This window comes from Hypanus sabinus, chromosome 27, assembly GCF_030144855.1.
Source record: "Hypanus sabinus isolate sHypSab1 chromosome 27, sHypSab1.hap1, whole genome shotgun sequence".
Lineage (NCBI taxonomy): Eukaryota > Metazoa > Chordata > Chondrichthyes > Myliobatiformes > Dasyatidae > Hypanus > Hypanus sabinus.
In genome coordinates, this window is record NC_082732.1 from 24,249,550 (window position 1) to 24,264,849 (window position 15,300).

General features: G+C 48.1%; 1 protein-coding gene across 3 annotated transcripts in view; it reads left to right on the forward strand.

Moving 5' to 3' along the window:
• Positions 1-15,249, forward strand: part of LOC132382102 (Golgi integral membrane protein 4-like) — a 74,773-nt gene extending 59,524 nt beyond the window's left edge. For all 3 annotated transcript variants that reach the window (XM_059951986.1, XM_059951985.1, XM_059951984.1), the window contains 4 exons: positions 2,613-2,707; positions 3,674-3,826; positions 4,758-4,826; positions 14,684-15,249. In XM_059951986.1, coding sequence (XP_059807969.1) covers positions 2,613-2,707; positions 3,674-3,826; positions 4,758-4,826; positions 14,684-14,797 — 431 coding nt within the window. In that variant the 3' untranslated portion in view covers positions 14,798-15,249. The remainder of the gene's footprint in view (positions 1-2,612; positions 2,708-3,673; positions 3,827-4,757; positions 4,827-14,683) is intronic.
• The last annotated feature ends 51 nt before the right edge of the window (positions 15,250-15,300 follow it).

The following is a 15,300-nucleotide window of genomic DNA, read 5'->3' on the forward strand; positions in this document are numbered from 1 at the left end:
TTTACTGTGATCGCCCCGCAAGGGAAGGAACCTCAGGGTTGTATGTGGTGACATACACGAATGTACTTTGGTAATAAGTTTATTTCAAATTTTGATCTTCTCCAGATGGAGCCGAGGAGCCCTGAAGCATGAAGCTGACCCCCAAAAGTGTCAATGTCACCCACTCTGTCCTCAGCGTTTTGCCTGCGGCATTAGTGCCTCTGAGCTGTCAGACATCTGCTTTAGATGAGTCATATGTTTCTCAAGCTTTGGCTGTGTATTTTGAGCTGAATACTGACTGTGACAGTAAACAAAATTTAATGTCACTGCCAGCTTCTGAGACAGGCAGTGAACATTAATACGTACAAAATCTGGCATCTGGCTGCACCTCAAGCCAGCAAGATTTTGACCTTGCCGTCATGTTCTTCAGAGCCCTGTCTCCCATTAATGGCCGTGTTCGTGAAAGAATTTGCAAACTGTTGGGGTTCGTTCCTTTCGAGTAAAAAAAAGAGGTCGAGTAGAGTTCTGATCAAGATCTTCAGGAGGAATATTTCCACTTGTATGAGACCAAGTCTTGGGATCATAATTGTCAGAGAGGCAGGAATGAAGTGAGTTTAATAAAGAATTTTCTTTATCACAGAGTTGCGAGAGAGTGGAACTGTCAGAGAAGTGAAGCCCAGTCGCGCTAATTGAGTGTATCTGGTGTCTCCGGGTCGGGAATATTGGCCTGGTGGAGAACACTGTTGAGTTGTTTGACCTTACAGAGACTTCAAAGGTGTTAGTGGTGTTTTTCCAGTTTCCTGTTGTCCGGCTCTGGGGAGCACGAGGGAGGGAGGGGAGAGTTCTGTGGTGTTGACCTTTCCTCGGTCAGCCAGTGGAGGTGCTGCCGTGTTGAAGGGAGGGGCGAGTCTCGACATTAAATGTTTGTCTTCTCCGAGAGGTGGCTCTCCACACCTCTTTGTTGTCACGGGGTCTTACCATCTCTGCAGAGAATGTGCTGGCAACCGGTACTTGTAGAGCTGTGAAGGCAAGCAGTTTGGGGATCTCCCTGCAGGGTCAGCCCTCCTGATGATTCCCACCCCAACCAACATTACTATATAAGGAAAACTGGTTTCCTTATTTGCAAACGTTCCTAAAATGTTCTTTCTTCTGTCTGTGTCCTAACTAATTTACTAGCCTTGATGTATAGCAGCACGATTGTCATGTAGAGACACAAACACACCGTCTGGTTGTGGGGGGGGGGGGGGGAGAGAACAGAAGGATCACCAGATGTTAATAAAGTTGTGGAATGGTGCAAAGATCCTTCAACCAAGTATTTATTCAAGTTAGGAATAACTGTTATAGAATTAGTCTGATTCTTGGTGAGTGCTCTTTAAGAGAGAGCCTATTTCCTACAGAGCTGCCACCGGTGCTCTTAAAGTTGTTAGAGCATTGATTGCCATTCGAAAGACGTGATCATATAATCTGGTGCTCTACCACAGGGGTGCTGCTATGCTTCAGGTGATGCCTCTTGGTGAAGAAATTAACCTTTTGCCATTAGATGTTTGCAAAAGATCCATGCACTCCTTTGAAGGGGCTGCCTGCACTGTCACAGGCGGTTGTGGAGGCCAAGTCATTGGGTATACTTAAAGCGGAGGTTGATAGGTTCTTGATTAGCAAGGGCGTGAACAGTTACAGGGAGAAGGCAGGAGTATAGGGTTGAGAGGGAAAATGAATCAGCCATGATGCGCTGGCGAGGCATGCTCGATGGGCTGAATGGCCTCATTCAGCTCCTTTGACCTGTGGTCTCCTTTGTAGTGATCTTCAGCTGCCTACATGGTCAGGCCCATTGTAATGAGCCCACTCCTGCAATTAGCGTGACCCAAGGGTGTAAAATGCTGCATTTCGGAGAATGTGGGTAACCAGTGTAATAAAACTGGAACTGTCGCACCCTGCATGCCACACAGACTGAATCTGTTTCCTACTTCATGAACGAAGACAAGCTGATAACACAAGTGTTAAGAAAGGTTGCATTGATGTCTTCCTGCCGAGTTCACTCCTGCATCCATCGGTCTCTTGTCTCTCTCCATCTTTGTTATCACTTCCTGTTTGCTCCCTCCCGGTATTGAAGGTTATTCAGTCCATCGCACCCAGACCAGACAGAACTGGACTTCGGGTTCGCCTCACTTCTCACCTCCTGCCCATAGGCAGGCTGCTTGTGGCTCCAGGAGCTTCTTGCTCGCCCGCTATCTTTGCCCCTTTCTCTCTCCTGCTTCCCCTCCTTTGGGTGCTTTTCTGTGTAAGTGCAAGAGGTTCAGCAGTTGCTGGAAATCCAGAGCAACGCTCACAAAATGCTGGAGGAGTTCAGCAAGTTTGGCAGCATCTGTGGAAGGGAATAAACAGGCAGTGGTTCAGACTGAGGCCCTTCATCTTGATGAAGTGTCTCGGCCCAAAACACTGACTATTCATTCCTTTCCGAAGATGCTTCCTGACCTGCTGAGTTCCTCCAGCATTTTGTGAGTGTTACTCTGCTTTTCTGCCTCTCTCTTTTGTGGCTTCACTGTTGCATTACACGTTACCTGTGTTTCATTAGCTGCTGGTTCTTGCTGTAACTTTACAGTTGAGCTATTTACAATCTGGTCCTTCATTTTAAGACAATAGATTGAAGGAAGTGGACAAAATGGATGCGGGGAAGCTGTTTGCACACGTCATGTCATCTCGGAGACAGTTGATTCCACAGGAGCCTCTGGTGAGTTCCGAGACTCTGCACATTTTGTGTTCTTCAAAGTTGAGATGGTCATATGTACAAGAACATGTAAGAATGGAAGGAGGAATGAAAAACTTGCAGCTGCATCACAGGCACATAGCATCAGATTAAACATCATTCACAAGAAAATCATAAATTAAACATGAATAATGCAGAGCTTTTACTAAAAAGGAGACAATTGGACCGAAAAACAAAGTCCGTAGTGGTACAAAGCAGCCATGCTATTGCTGTGCTGAGGTAGTGATTAGGCTTGTGCAGGTTGTTTCAAGAACTGAATAGTTGAAGGGAAGTAGCTGTTCTTGAACCTGGTGTGTGGGACTTCTGGCTTTTGTATCTCCTGGCTGACTGTGGCCGTGAGATGATGGCGTGGCCCTGATTGCGGGGATCTCGATGGCAGATGTTGCATCTTCTCCAAGAAGTTTCGAGATGGGGTGAATGTAATGGGAATGACTTTGGAAGCTAATACTCCCAGCTTCTGTTCGGAGTTGAGCTCTGTAACCAGCCCACGGACTAGGACAGACAAATTTCACAAAATGTTATTATTTCTTAAGTTTTCAAAACAAAACCCAGATCCTGATGCACAGGAAAGAAATAGGGTGCAAGAGAATAACATATTCCAGCTATATCCCTTTTACCTTCGACCTCAACTCCAACCCCTTCACCTTCGACCCCAACCCCTTCACCTTCGACCCCAACCTCTTCACCTTCGACTTCAACCCCTTCACCATCAAATCCAACCCTCTCATCCAGCCCTACTCTTCAGTAGTCCCACCATCCCTTCACTAGGTGGTGAGGGAAAGAGAGATAGAGACAAAGAAAAGAGTAGTTAGTTGGGTGAAAGGGGAGAGGGAGTGCCAACTTGAGGATTTGAAGTGGGAGGGGTTAAGTGGGAGCGAGAGGGGCAAGGGAGTGTAAAGAAAAGGTTCAAGTTTCATGCTGTCATTTCAGATTCCAGATATTGACCAGGACCCAGCTCAGGACCCCAACAACCAGGGAGAGGATGAGTTTGAAGAAGCTGAGCTGGAGAGGCCAGGCTATGCGGCGAAGGCACCCGGGCTCAGTGCACTGAAGGATCAGCTGCTGCTGAAGGCCGGTGCCAAGGTGAGGGAAGGCGGGGGTACGGTGTCGGAAAGGGCAGTGCCAAACAGCCTTCGGCAAAAGGCATACGATGTGCCCAGTGCTTGCTATAATGTCTGGATGTGTACGATTATCCCAGGGGACTTCCAGGCTTCGCCGCCTGAATTTAATGTGGTGGGATTGGAGCCTCTGCGGTGAACAGCAGGTGTGGGGGGAAGCACACAGCTGGGTGCTGTGGCTCATGTAGCCGGGCCAGCCAGACAGACTGTTCAAGCTGCCTGCAGTGCCAGCGCCTCGCTCTGGTACATCGTCTGATCAGAGATAAGAGAGCACTTCATTACCAGTTTAATACTGCTGATCCGCTCTTGTCTGTCCTGAAAGCCTGTGACAAATACACATTACTGAGGCAAATGATGCTTCAAAGATGTTTGGGAAAAGAGAGTAACCGGGGGTGAGGGTGTTTTTGCTCTTTAAGCTTATTCTTGCCACACTGACCCTGCTGGCTCAGCACTTTCCGTGCCCGGGCCCCTCTTTTCCCCCCCCCTCCACCCTACCTCCCACCTCCTCTCCCTCCTTCCCTTCTTAGTGCCCTTTTCTCTGCCTCACTCAGCCCTCCCACCCTCTTGCTGTTTCCCTGCGACTCCCCACCTTCCCACTGCCTCCTGATTCTCACCTCCTCTCCCACTCTCCCGACACCTCTCTCCCCCATCTTCTCTACCCGTCCCTTCCTGCCCTTTACGTTCCTTTCTCTCTCCTCCCTTTCCCCTTTCACATTCACTAATTCTGGCTCCATACCCACTCAGTTATCCCTCTGCACCCCATCCCTCAGCCGAGTGAGAACGTGACAGCACGGTCAGGATTGGGGCGTTAATGGCCGCAAATTCTCTTCAGTGTCGTGCCCGTGAAGGAGTAAATCCAAAACTTTTAACTTCTTCTCTCCCTCTTCTAACTCCAGAACGTCGATGCAGCAAGTAGAGAAGGAGATAATGTGGATGAATACCAAGAAGACCAGGAGACAGAAAATGTAAGTAGTGATTGTGTTTCACTTGGAGCCCAACTCCAACTGTTGTTTGCCTGACTGCCAGTGTATCTCAGGTGCCCCTTTGCCAAGCTGGTCACCAAACCTCTGGTGTTACCACAGACCCACATCCCGGGCAAAAACATACCAATCAGTCTTTTGCTTCAGAAACTACAGTGGAAGAGATCCTGCTTCATAGTTCCCACAGTTCAGTTCTGGGATCCTGTGAAAGAGTTAGATAGAGCTCTTAAAGATGGCAGAGTCAAGGGATATGGGGAGAAGGTAGGAACGGGGTACTGATTGTGGATGATCAGCCATGATCACAGTGAATGGTGGTGCTGGCTCAATGGGCTGAATGGCCTACTCCTGCACCTATTGTCTGTTGATCCAGTGTGTTCATGTGGAGTTTGCTCTGGGATTGTGTAGCTTTAACCCTCACCTTCCCAGGTGTCCTGGATTTCTCCCACATCCCAACGACGTGTGTGTTGGCAGGCTAATTTGTTACTGTAAACTATAGCCAGTGTACAGTGCCAATAAAAAGTGTTCACCCCCCCCTCCTTGGAAGTTTTCATGTTTTATTGTTTTACAACATTGAATCACAGAGGATTTGATTTGGTTTTTTTGATGCTGATCAACAGGTAACGACTCTTTCATGTCAAAGGTTCAAAGGTTGAATTTAATGTCAGAGAAATGTATACAATATACATCCTGAAATGCTTTTTCTTCACAAACATCCATGAAAACAGAAGTGGCCCAAAGGATGAATGACCGTTAAACATCAGAACCCCAAATTCCCCCCCCAGTTCCCCCCTCCCGCATATAAGCGGCAGCAACAATGATCCCCCCTCCCCCCACCAGCAAAATAAAGCACATTGGTACCATCACCGAGCCCAAGAGTGTGCTAAGCAATAGCAAAGACACAGACTAAAGTCACCCCAAAGGCTTCGCATTTCATCCAACATTCGACAAACCCCAGGTTCTCTTTCTTCTTGGCAAGGGAGGGGGTGACCCCATTTTCACAGCGAGCAGGAGACATAACAACAACCTGATGGTTTACGATGTTAAAAGTCCATTTCATCATTTTTTTTGAGTCCTGTGTCCAAAGATCACAAAGACCTCGGGTTTTTGGGCCCACAGTGAAAGATTCTCTGGCCTCCTCGACGACACACGAGTCTCCTGCCGTGACATGGACCCTCGATCCACCCGTCTCCAGAGCCCTGAGATCTTAGGCTTCTGAACACGATCGAGACTCTCAGGCCGAACCCTTGGCGTGTCGAATAACGGCCAGTCGTGGAACCCCGAGAACGGGTCCCATTCCCGCAAAGAACTGAAGCCTGCATTGTAACTCCAGGTCAGGGTCTTCAAAAGAACCCAGAATGGGAAAAATAAAGATATTAGAGGTAGAAATAGAGCTGTTTCTGAAGATGCAAGCAAAGGAGTCATCGTTTGTAATTAATTTAGTTGGTCTAAATTAATTACAAATATAAAACACAAGATAATTTTTTGCATAAGTATTCTGCGCCTTCAAGTCAGTATTTAGTAAATGCACCTTTGGCAGCAATTACAGCCTTGAATCTGTGTGGATAGATCTCTATCAGCTTTGCACATCTGTACACTGCAATTTTTCCCCATTCTTCTTTATAAAACTGCATAGGGATTGTGAGTGAACAGCCCTTTTCAAGTCCAGCCACAAATTCTCAATTGGATTGAGGTCTAGACTCTGAAGTGGCCACTCCAGGACATTAACTTTGTTTTTAAGCCAATCTTATGTAGCTTTGGCTTTATGCTTGGGGTCATTGTCTTGCTGGAAAACAAATCTTCTCCCAAGTCGCAGTTCTCTTGCAGACTGCATCAGGTTTTCCTCCAGGATTTCCTGTATTTTGCCCCATTCATTTTACTCTCTTCCTTCATGAACCTTCCAGGGCCTCCCGAAGTGAAGCATCCCCACAGCATGATGCAACCACCACCGTGCTTCATGGTAGGGACGGCGTGTTTTTGATGATGTGTGGTGCCAAACAGCATTTAGTCTGATGGCCAAAAAGCTCAATTTTGGTTTCATCAGACCAGAGAACCCTCTGACTGAGATTTCATGTGAGTTTTTTTGTCAACAGTGGCTTTCTCTTCGCCATTCGCACATAAAGCTGAGACTGGTGAAGCACCCGGGAAACAGTCACTGTATGTGCAGTCTCTCCCATCTCGGTCACTGAAGCTTGGAACTGTCATGGGTCTCTTGGTCTCCCTTACTAGTCCCCTTCAGTTTTTGAGGATGGCCTGCTCTGGGCAGAATTGCAACTGTGCCATATTCTTTCCATTTCTTTATGATTGAATTAACTGTACTCCAAGGGATATTCAGTGACTTTGAAAATTTCTTGTATCCTTCTCCTGACTTGTGCTTTTCAATAACCTTTTTGTGGAGTTGCTTGGAGTGTTCTTTTGTCTTCATGGTGTAGTTTTTGCCAGGATACTGACTCACCAGCAGTTGGAATTTCCAGATACAGGTACATTTTCACTATAGTCAATTGAAGCACTTTGACTGCGCACAGGTCTCTGAAAACAAGTCTCCATTTAACTAATTATGTGACTTCTAAAACCAGTTGGCTGCACCAGTAATGGTTTTGTCTGGCATTTTAAAGGGGGGGGGGGCGTCTGAATACTAATGCAATTAATTATTTTGTGTTTTATATTTATAATTAATTTAGATCCCTTTATAGAGATCTGTTTTCACTTTGACATGGAAGAGTCTTTTTCTGTTAATCAGTGTCAACAAAAAAGCCAAATTAAATCCACTGTGATTCAATGTTGTAAAATAATAAATTGGGAGCAGAATGGTGGGTATGTGAGAGGGAGTGGGTGGTAGGGAAGTTTGTGGGATTGCTGTGGGAACTGGCGCAGTCTGAACCGGCCACAACACCTCCCTCTACGTCATAAATCAGAGTCAACCAAGAGATAACATTTCCTTGATTTGACTACACCCAGTGAGCATGATTTGTGAATGTGTAATGTAAATTGAGGCTTTATGTGTATTTGTTAAGGGTTATTATTAACCCGAGTCTAGAAAATGTTGCCTGTATTTAATTTGCTCCAGATCAACTCCAAATCTACAAAACTTAAAATTACATTCATTTATAATAGTTCTTGAATTAGGGGGAAAATAAGCCTTGGTAATCCCTCAACACTGTATAAAGCAGCTTTAACAGCAAAAACTGGCTCAACCCACCAGAAACAAGAGACATTAGGGCTGGTGAGCAAAAGGCTTCGTGAAGGAGACTGTTTTAAAGGACAAGCAGACATAGGGAAGTCTGGCGGGATTCCAGAGCACAAAAGCCTTGAAAGCTGAGGAGATGTGGAGTTACTAATTTTTTAGATGCTCAAGTGGATAGATCTGGAGGAACATGGGTACCTTGGGTGGGCAAGGGGGTGAAGAGATGAGAGGGAGAACACTAAATGTGGGAAAGGTTATAGATATGCGGAGTGAGGTCATGGATAGATTTGAAAACAGAGAAGAAAATTTATAAATTTTTACCAGAGCCACTGAAGGTCAGAGAGCATATGGAGATGGTGTTTAGAACCTGTTCAGGGAGCACATGGAGATGGTGTTCAGAACCTGGCCAGGGAGCACATGGAGATGGTGTTTAGAACCTGGTCAGGGAGCACATGGAGATGGTGTTTAGAACCTAGTCAGGGAGCACATGGAGATGGTGTTTAGAACCTGGTCAGGGAGCACATGGAGATGGTGTTTAGAACCTGGTCAGGGAGCACGTGGAGATGGTGTTTAGAACCTGGTCAGGGAGCACATGGAGATGGTGTTTAGAACCTGGCCAGGGAGCACATGGAGATGATGTTTAGAACCTGGCCAGGGAGCACGTGGAGATGGTGTTTAGAACCTGGTCAGGGAGCACATGGAGATGGTGTTTAGAACCTGGTCAGAGCCAATGGGGTGGTATCCAGCTCCTGGTCGGAGACACATGGAGATGGTGTTTAGAACCTGGTCAGGGAGCACATGGAGATGGTGTTTAGAAACTGGCCAGGGAGCACATGGAGATGGTGTTTAGAACCTGGCCAGGGAGCACGTGGAGATGTTGTTTAGAATCTGGTCAGAGCCAATGAGGTGGTGTACCAGCTCCTGGTCGGAGACACATGGAGATGGTGTTTAGAACCTGGCCAGGGAGCACATGGGGATGGTGTTTAGAACCTGGCCAGGGAGCACATGGAGATGGTTTTAGAACCTGGCCAGGGAGCACATGGAGATGGTGTTTAGAACCTGGCCAGGGAGCACATGGAGATGGTGTTTAGAACCTGGTCAGGGAGCACATGGAGATGGTGTTTAGAACCTGGTCAGGGAGCACGTGGAGATGGTGTTTAGAACCTGGTCAGGGAGCACATGGAGATGGTGTTTAGAAACTGGCCAGGGAGCACATGGAGATGGTGCTTAGAACCTGGTCAGAGAGCACGTGGAGATGTTGTTTAGAACCTCGTCAGAGCCAATGGGGTGGTATCCAGCTCCTGGTCGGAGACACATGGAGATGGTATTTAGAACCTGGTCAGGGAGCACATGGAGATGGTGTTTAGAACCTGGTCAGGGAGCACATGGAGATGGTGTTTAGAACCTGGTCAGAGCCAATGGGGTGGTATCCAGCTCCTGGTCGGAGACACATGGAGATGGTGTTTAGAACCTGGTCAGGGAGCACATGGAGATGGTGTTTAGAAACTGGCCAGGGAGCACATGGAGATGGTGTTTAGAACCTGGCCAGGGAGCACGTGGAGATGTTGTTTAGAATCTGGTCAGAGCCAATGAGGTGGTGTACCAGCTCCTGGTCGGAGACACATGGAGATGGTGTTTAGAACCTGGCCAGGGAGCACATGGGGATGGTGTTTAGAACCTGGCCAGGGAGCACATGGAGATGGTTTTAGAACCTGGTCAGGGAGCACATGGAGATGGTGTTTAGAACCTGGCCAGGGAGCGCATGGAGATGGTGTTAGAACCTGTTCAGAGAGCACATGGAGATGGTGTTTAGAACCTGGTCAGAGAGCACATGGAGATGGTGTTTAGAACCTGGCCAGGGAGCACATGGAGATGGTGTTTAGAACCTGGCCAGGGAGCACATGGAGATGGTGTTTAGAACCTGGCCAGGGAGCACATGGAGATGGTGTTTAGAACCTGGCCAGGGAGCACATGGAGATGGTGTTTAGAACCTGGCCAGGGAGCACATGGAGATGGTGTTTAGAACCTGGCCAGAGAGCACATGGAGATGGTGTTTAGAACCTGGCCAGAGAGCACATGGAGATGGTGTTTAGAACCTGGCCAGGGAGCACATGGAGATGGTGTTTAGAACCTGGCCAGGGAGCACATGGAGATGGTGTTTAGAACCTGGCCAGGGAGCACATGGAGATGGTGTTTAGAACCTGGTCAGGGAGCACATGGAGATGGTGTTTAGAACCTGGCCAGGGAGCACATGGAGATGGTGTTTAGAACCTGGTCAGGGAGCACATGGAGATGGTGTTTAGAACCTGGTCAGGGAGCACGTGGAGATGGTGTTTAGAACCTGTTCAGAGAGCACATGGAGATGGTGTTTAGAACCTGGCCAGGGAGCACATGGAGATGGTGTTTAGAACCTGGCCAGGGAGCGCATGGAGATGGTGTTTAGAACCTGTTCAGAGAGCACATGGAGATGGTGTTTAAAACCTGGCCAGGGAGCACGTGGAGATGGTGTTTAGAACCTGTTCAGAGAGCACATGGAGATGGTGTTTAGAACCTGGCCAGGGAGCACATGGAGATGGTGTTTAGAACCTGGCCAGGGAGCACATGGAGATGGTGTTTAGAACCTGGCCAGGGAGCACATGGAGATGGTGTTTAGAACCTGGCCAGGGAGCGCATGGAGATGGTGTTTAGAACCTGGCCAGGGAGCACATGGAGATGGTGTTTAGAACCTGATCAGGGAGCACATGGAGATGGTGTTTAGAACCTGGCCAGAGAGCACATGGAGATGGTATTTAGAACCTGGCCAGGGAGCACATGGAGATGGTGTTTAGAACCTGGCCAGGGAGCACGTGGAGATGGTGTTTAGAACCTGGCCAGGGAGCACGTGGAGATGGTGTTTAGAACCTGGCCAGGGAGCACATGGAGATGGTGTTTAGAACCTGGTCAGGGAGCACGTGGAGATGGTGTTTAGAACCTGGTCAGGGAGCACGTGGAGATGGTGTTTAGAACCTGGCCAGGGAGCACATGGAGATGGTGTTTAGAACCTGGCCAGGGAGCACGTGGAGATGGTGTTTAGAACCTGGCCAGGGAGCACGTGGAGATGGTGTTTAGAACCTGGCCAGGTAGCACGTGAAGATGGTGTTTAGAACCTGGTCAGAGCCAATGGGGTGGTATCCAGCTCCTGGTCGGAGACACATGGAGATGGTGTTTAGAACCTGGTCAGGGAGCACATGGAGATGGTGTTTAGAACCTGGTCAGGGAGCACATGGAGATGGTGTTTAGAACCTGGTCAGGGAGCACATGGAGATGGTGTTTAGAACCTGGTCAGGGAGCACATGGAGATGGTGTTTAGAACCTGGTCAGGGAGCACGTGGAGATGGTGTTTAGAACCTGGTCAGAGCCAATGGGGTGGTATCCAGCTCCTGGTCGGAGACACATGGAGATGGTGTTTAGAACCTGGTCAGAGAGCACATGGAGATGGTGTTTAGAACCTGGCCAGGGAGCACATGGAGATGGTGTTTAGAACCTGACCAGGGAGCACATGGAGATGGTGTTTAGAACCTGGCCAGGTAGCACATGGAGATGGTGTTTAGAACCTGGTCAGGGAGCACATGGAGATGATGTTTAGAACCTGGCCAGGGAGCACATGGAGATGGTGTTTAGAACCTGTCCAGGTAGCACGTGGAGATGGTGTTTAGAACCTGGCCAGGGAGCACATGGAGATGGTGTTTAGAACCTGACCAGAGAGCACATGGAGATGGTGTTTAGAACCTGGCCAGGTAGCACATGGAGATGTTGCTTAGAACCTGGCCAGGGAGCACATGGAGATGTTGCTTAGAACCTGGTCAGAGAGCACATGGAGATGGTGTTTAGAACCTGGTCAGAGAGCACATGGAGATGGTGTTTAGAACCTGGCCAGGGAGCACATGGAGATGTTGCTTAGAACCTGGTCAGAGAGCACATGGAGATGGTGTTTAGAACCTGGCCAGGGAGCACATGGAGATGGTGTTTAGAACCTGGCCAGGTAGCACGTGGAGATGGTGTTTAGAACCTGGCCAGGGAGCACATGGAGATGGTGTTAGAACCTGACCAGAGAGCACATGGAGATGGTGTTTAGAACCTGACCAGAGAGCACATGGAGATGGTGTTTAGAACCTGTCGAGGGAGCACATGGAGATGGTGTTTAGAACCTGGCCAGGGAGCACATGGAGATGGTGTTAGAACCTGACCAGAGAGCACATGGAGATGGTGTTTAGAACCTGGTCAGGGAGCACATGGAGATGGTGTTTAGAACCTGGCCAGGTAGCACATGGAGATGTTGCTTAGAACCTGGTCAGGGAACATATGGAGATGGTGTTTAGAACCTGGTCAGGGAGCACATGGAGATGGTGTTTAGAACCTGGCCAGGTAGCACATGGAGATGATGTTTAGAACCTGGCCAGAGAGCACATGGAGATGGTGTTTAGAACCTGGTCAGAGCCAATGGGGTGGTATCCAGCTCCTGGTCGGAGACACATGGAGATGGTGTTTAGAACCTGGTCAGAGCCAATGGGGTGGTATCCAGCTCCTGGTCGGAGACACATGGAGATGGTGTTTAGAACCTGGTCAGAGAGCACATGGAGATGGTGTTTAGAACCTGGTCAGGGAGCACATGGAGATGGTGTTTAGAACCTGTCCAGGTAGCACGTGGAGATGGTGTTTAGAACCTGGCCAGGGAGCACATGGAGATGGTGTTTAGAACCTGGTCAGGGAGCACATGGAGATGGTGTTTAGAACCTGGCCAGGGAGCACATGGAGATGGTGTTTAGAACCTGGTCAGGGAGCACATGGAGATGATGTTTAGAACCTGACCAGGTAGCACGTGGAGATGGTGTTTAGAACCTGGCCAGGGAGCACATGGAGATGTTGCTTAGAACCTGGTCAAGGAGCACATGGAGATGGTGTTTAGAACCTGGTCAGAGAGCACATGGAGATGGTGTATAGAACCTGGTCAGGGAGCACATGGAGATGTTGCTTAGAACCTGGTCAGGGTGCACATGGAGATGTTGCTTAGAACCTGGCCAGGGAGCACATGGAGATGGTGTTTAGAACCTGACCAGGGAGCACGTGGAGATGGTGTTTAGAACCTGTTCAGAGAACACGTGGAGATGGTGTTTAGAACCTGGCCAGGTAGCACATGGAGATGGTGTTTAGAACCTGGTCAGGGAGCACATGGAGATGTTGTTTAGAACCTGGTCAGAGCCAATGGGGTGGTGTCCATCTCCTGGTCGGAGACACATGGAGATGGTGTTTAGAACCTGGTCAGAGCCAATGGGGTGGTGTCCATCTCCTGGTCGGAGACACATGGAGATGGTGTTTAGAACCTGGTCAGAGCCAATGGGGTGGTGTCCATCTCCTGGTCGGAGACACATGGAGATGGTGTTTAGAACCTGGTCAGGGAGCACATGGAGATGGTGTTTAGAACCTGGTCAGGGAGCACGTGGAGATGGTGTTGAGAACCTGGTCAGAGCCAATGGAGTGTTGTCCTGCTCCTGGTCGGAGACACATGGAGATGGTGTCCAGAACCTGATACAGATTAGGGCTGTTGCTCGGAATAAAGGTGTTGAAAACTGACAGGCTGGCTGTATGAGATTTGTAGTCTTGGGCAAATTCCATTTCGACCTGGGAAATACAATAATGAAAATGTTTAATGTCGCATTAGTTGTGATTTAACAAAGAACAAAAATCTGAAGGATTTCACAAGGTCATTGACAAGTTGGCAGGCTGGTGATACAAAGGATGCTGGAATCTGGAGCAACAATCTGCTTCGGTCCTGACGCGGGGTTTTGACCTGAGATGTCGACAGTTCCCTTCTCCCACTTGATCTTGCTTGAGCTGCTGGTCAAGCAGATCCTCTGGCAGATCACTTGTTGCTACCAGAATGGTCAAGTTTGCTATTTAATATGGATAAGTCATGTGAAAAATAAAGAATGAGAGTCAACGTTTAACAGAAAGTCACTAAAGGCTGTGAATAAATACAGCAACCCTGGACTTCATGGAAAGGGTCACCTGAAAGTTAGTGCTGTTCGGGATCACAGAAAGCATACACTTTAAGGAGAACGATAACTGAACTATAGATGTAGGAGTAGCTTCGGATAACTGGATTTATTCCCACTGGAAGCTGAGAATAATTTCAATTAGGGGTTGTAAAATCAAGCAGAACTTTGATAATTGAATAAGAAGCTGGCAAGTTAGAGAAGCCAGTGGTTTTAAATGGTTATAGGAAGAACTGTTGATTCATTTGCTATTCAGTGGTGGGAGCAGAGAGGTAAAACAGGGTAACCCCCCCCCCCAAAAAACTGATGAAGATGCCACATGCCTAGGGAAGGTGGGGTAAAGCAGTAAGCTTTGGGTTTGGCATTGCCAGCTGGGTCTGTTCATTGGAAACTTTGGTCTCTTACTTCCCCTAGTTTTGATTTCAAAGGCTGTTCTGGCAGTTGTGGCCCAGTGATGTGATGGCAAAAGGAGTAAGGTTTCCAGCAGAGTTGCCTTCCTATCAGGGGTAAACTGTGTAGGGTGTGCAGTCCGTGAGCGGAAACCGTACGAGCCTCTGCGCTACGCACAGGTTGTTATAGTATCAGTTTGGACGGTTGCACCGTCTGACGTTGTGTGCTTTCCACTACAGGAGGATAACGGAGGCGAGATGGATGATGAAGACCCTGACGCAGCTCGCAAAGACGACATTCAGGAAGACACCAGAATCCAAGACGAGGAAGCCAATAAGGAAGAAGAATATTGAATCAAGATATGGATGGAGCACTGTGGTATAATACGGGGTGATTTCTCATTCCCAAAATGAGGAGACGGGGAGCTGAGTTATGGGATGAGAGCAGATCCTGTCCTAGTGGAATTCTCCGAACTGCAAGACCAAGGCAGACGCTGATATCTGAACTTAAGTTTTTCCATTTGACCTACTATAAACTTGATCCCAACAAGTTTGTTTCAAAACAGAATTTAAGTATCGACTGATGCTTGGCTTTGTCTAAGCATATTATTTGTCCAGAGGTGATGGACTGTGGTAATGTTCAATTCCAGAGGAATTTGAAAATGGTCAGGAGGAAGCGGAAACTTCCCATTAATGGTCCCACTTTGAATGAACCAGAAAGGACAGCCAAACAGCTGGTTCAATGGGATAAAAGGGCATTGAAGTGATAAATAGTGTAAAATACATTGTGTCTATTTCTCCTTGTGCACCAGAGCGCATACTGGATTTTTTTTTTACAGAATGATTTCTGGAAAATA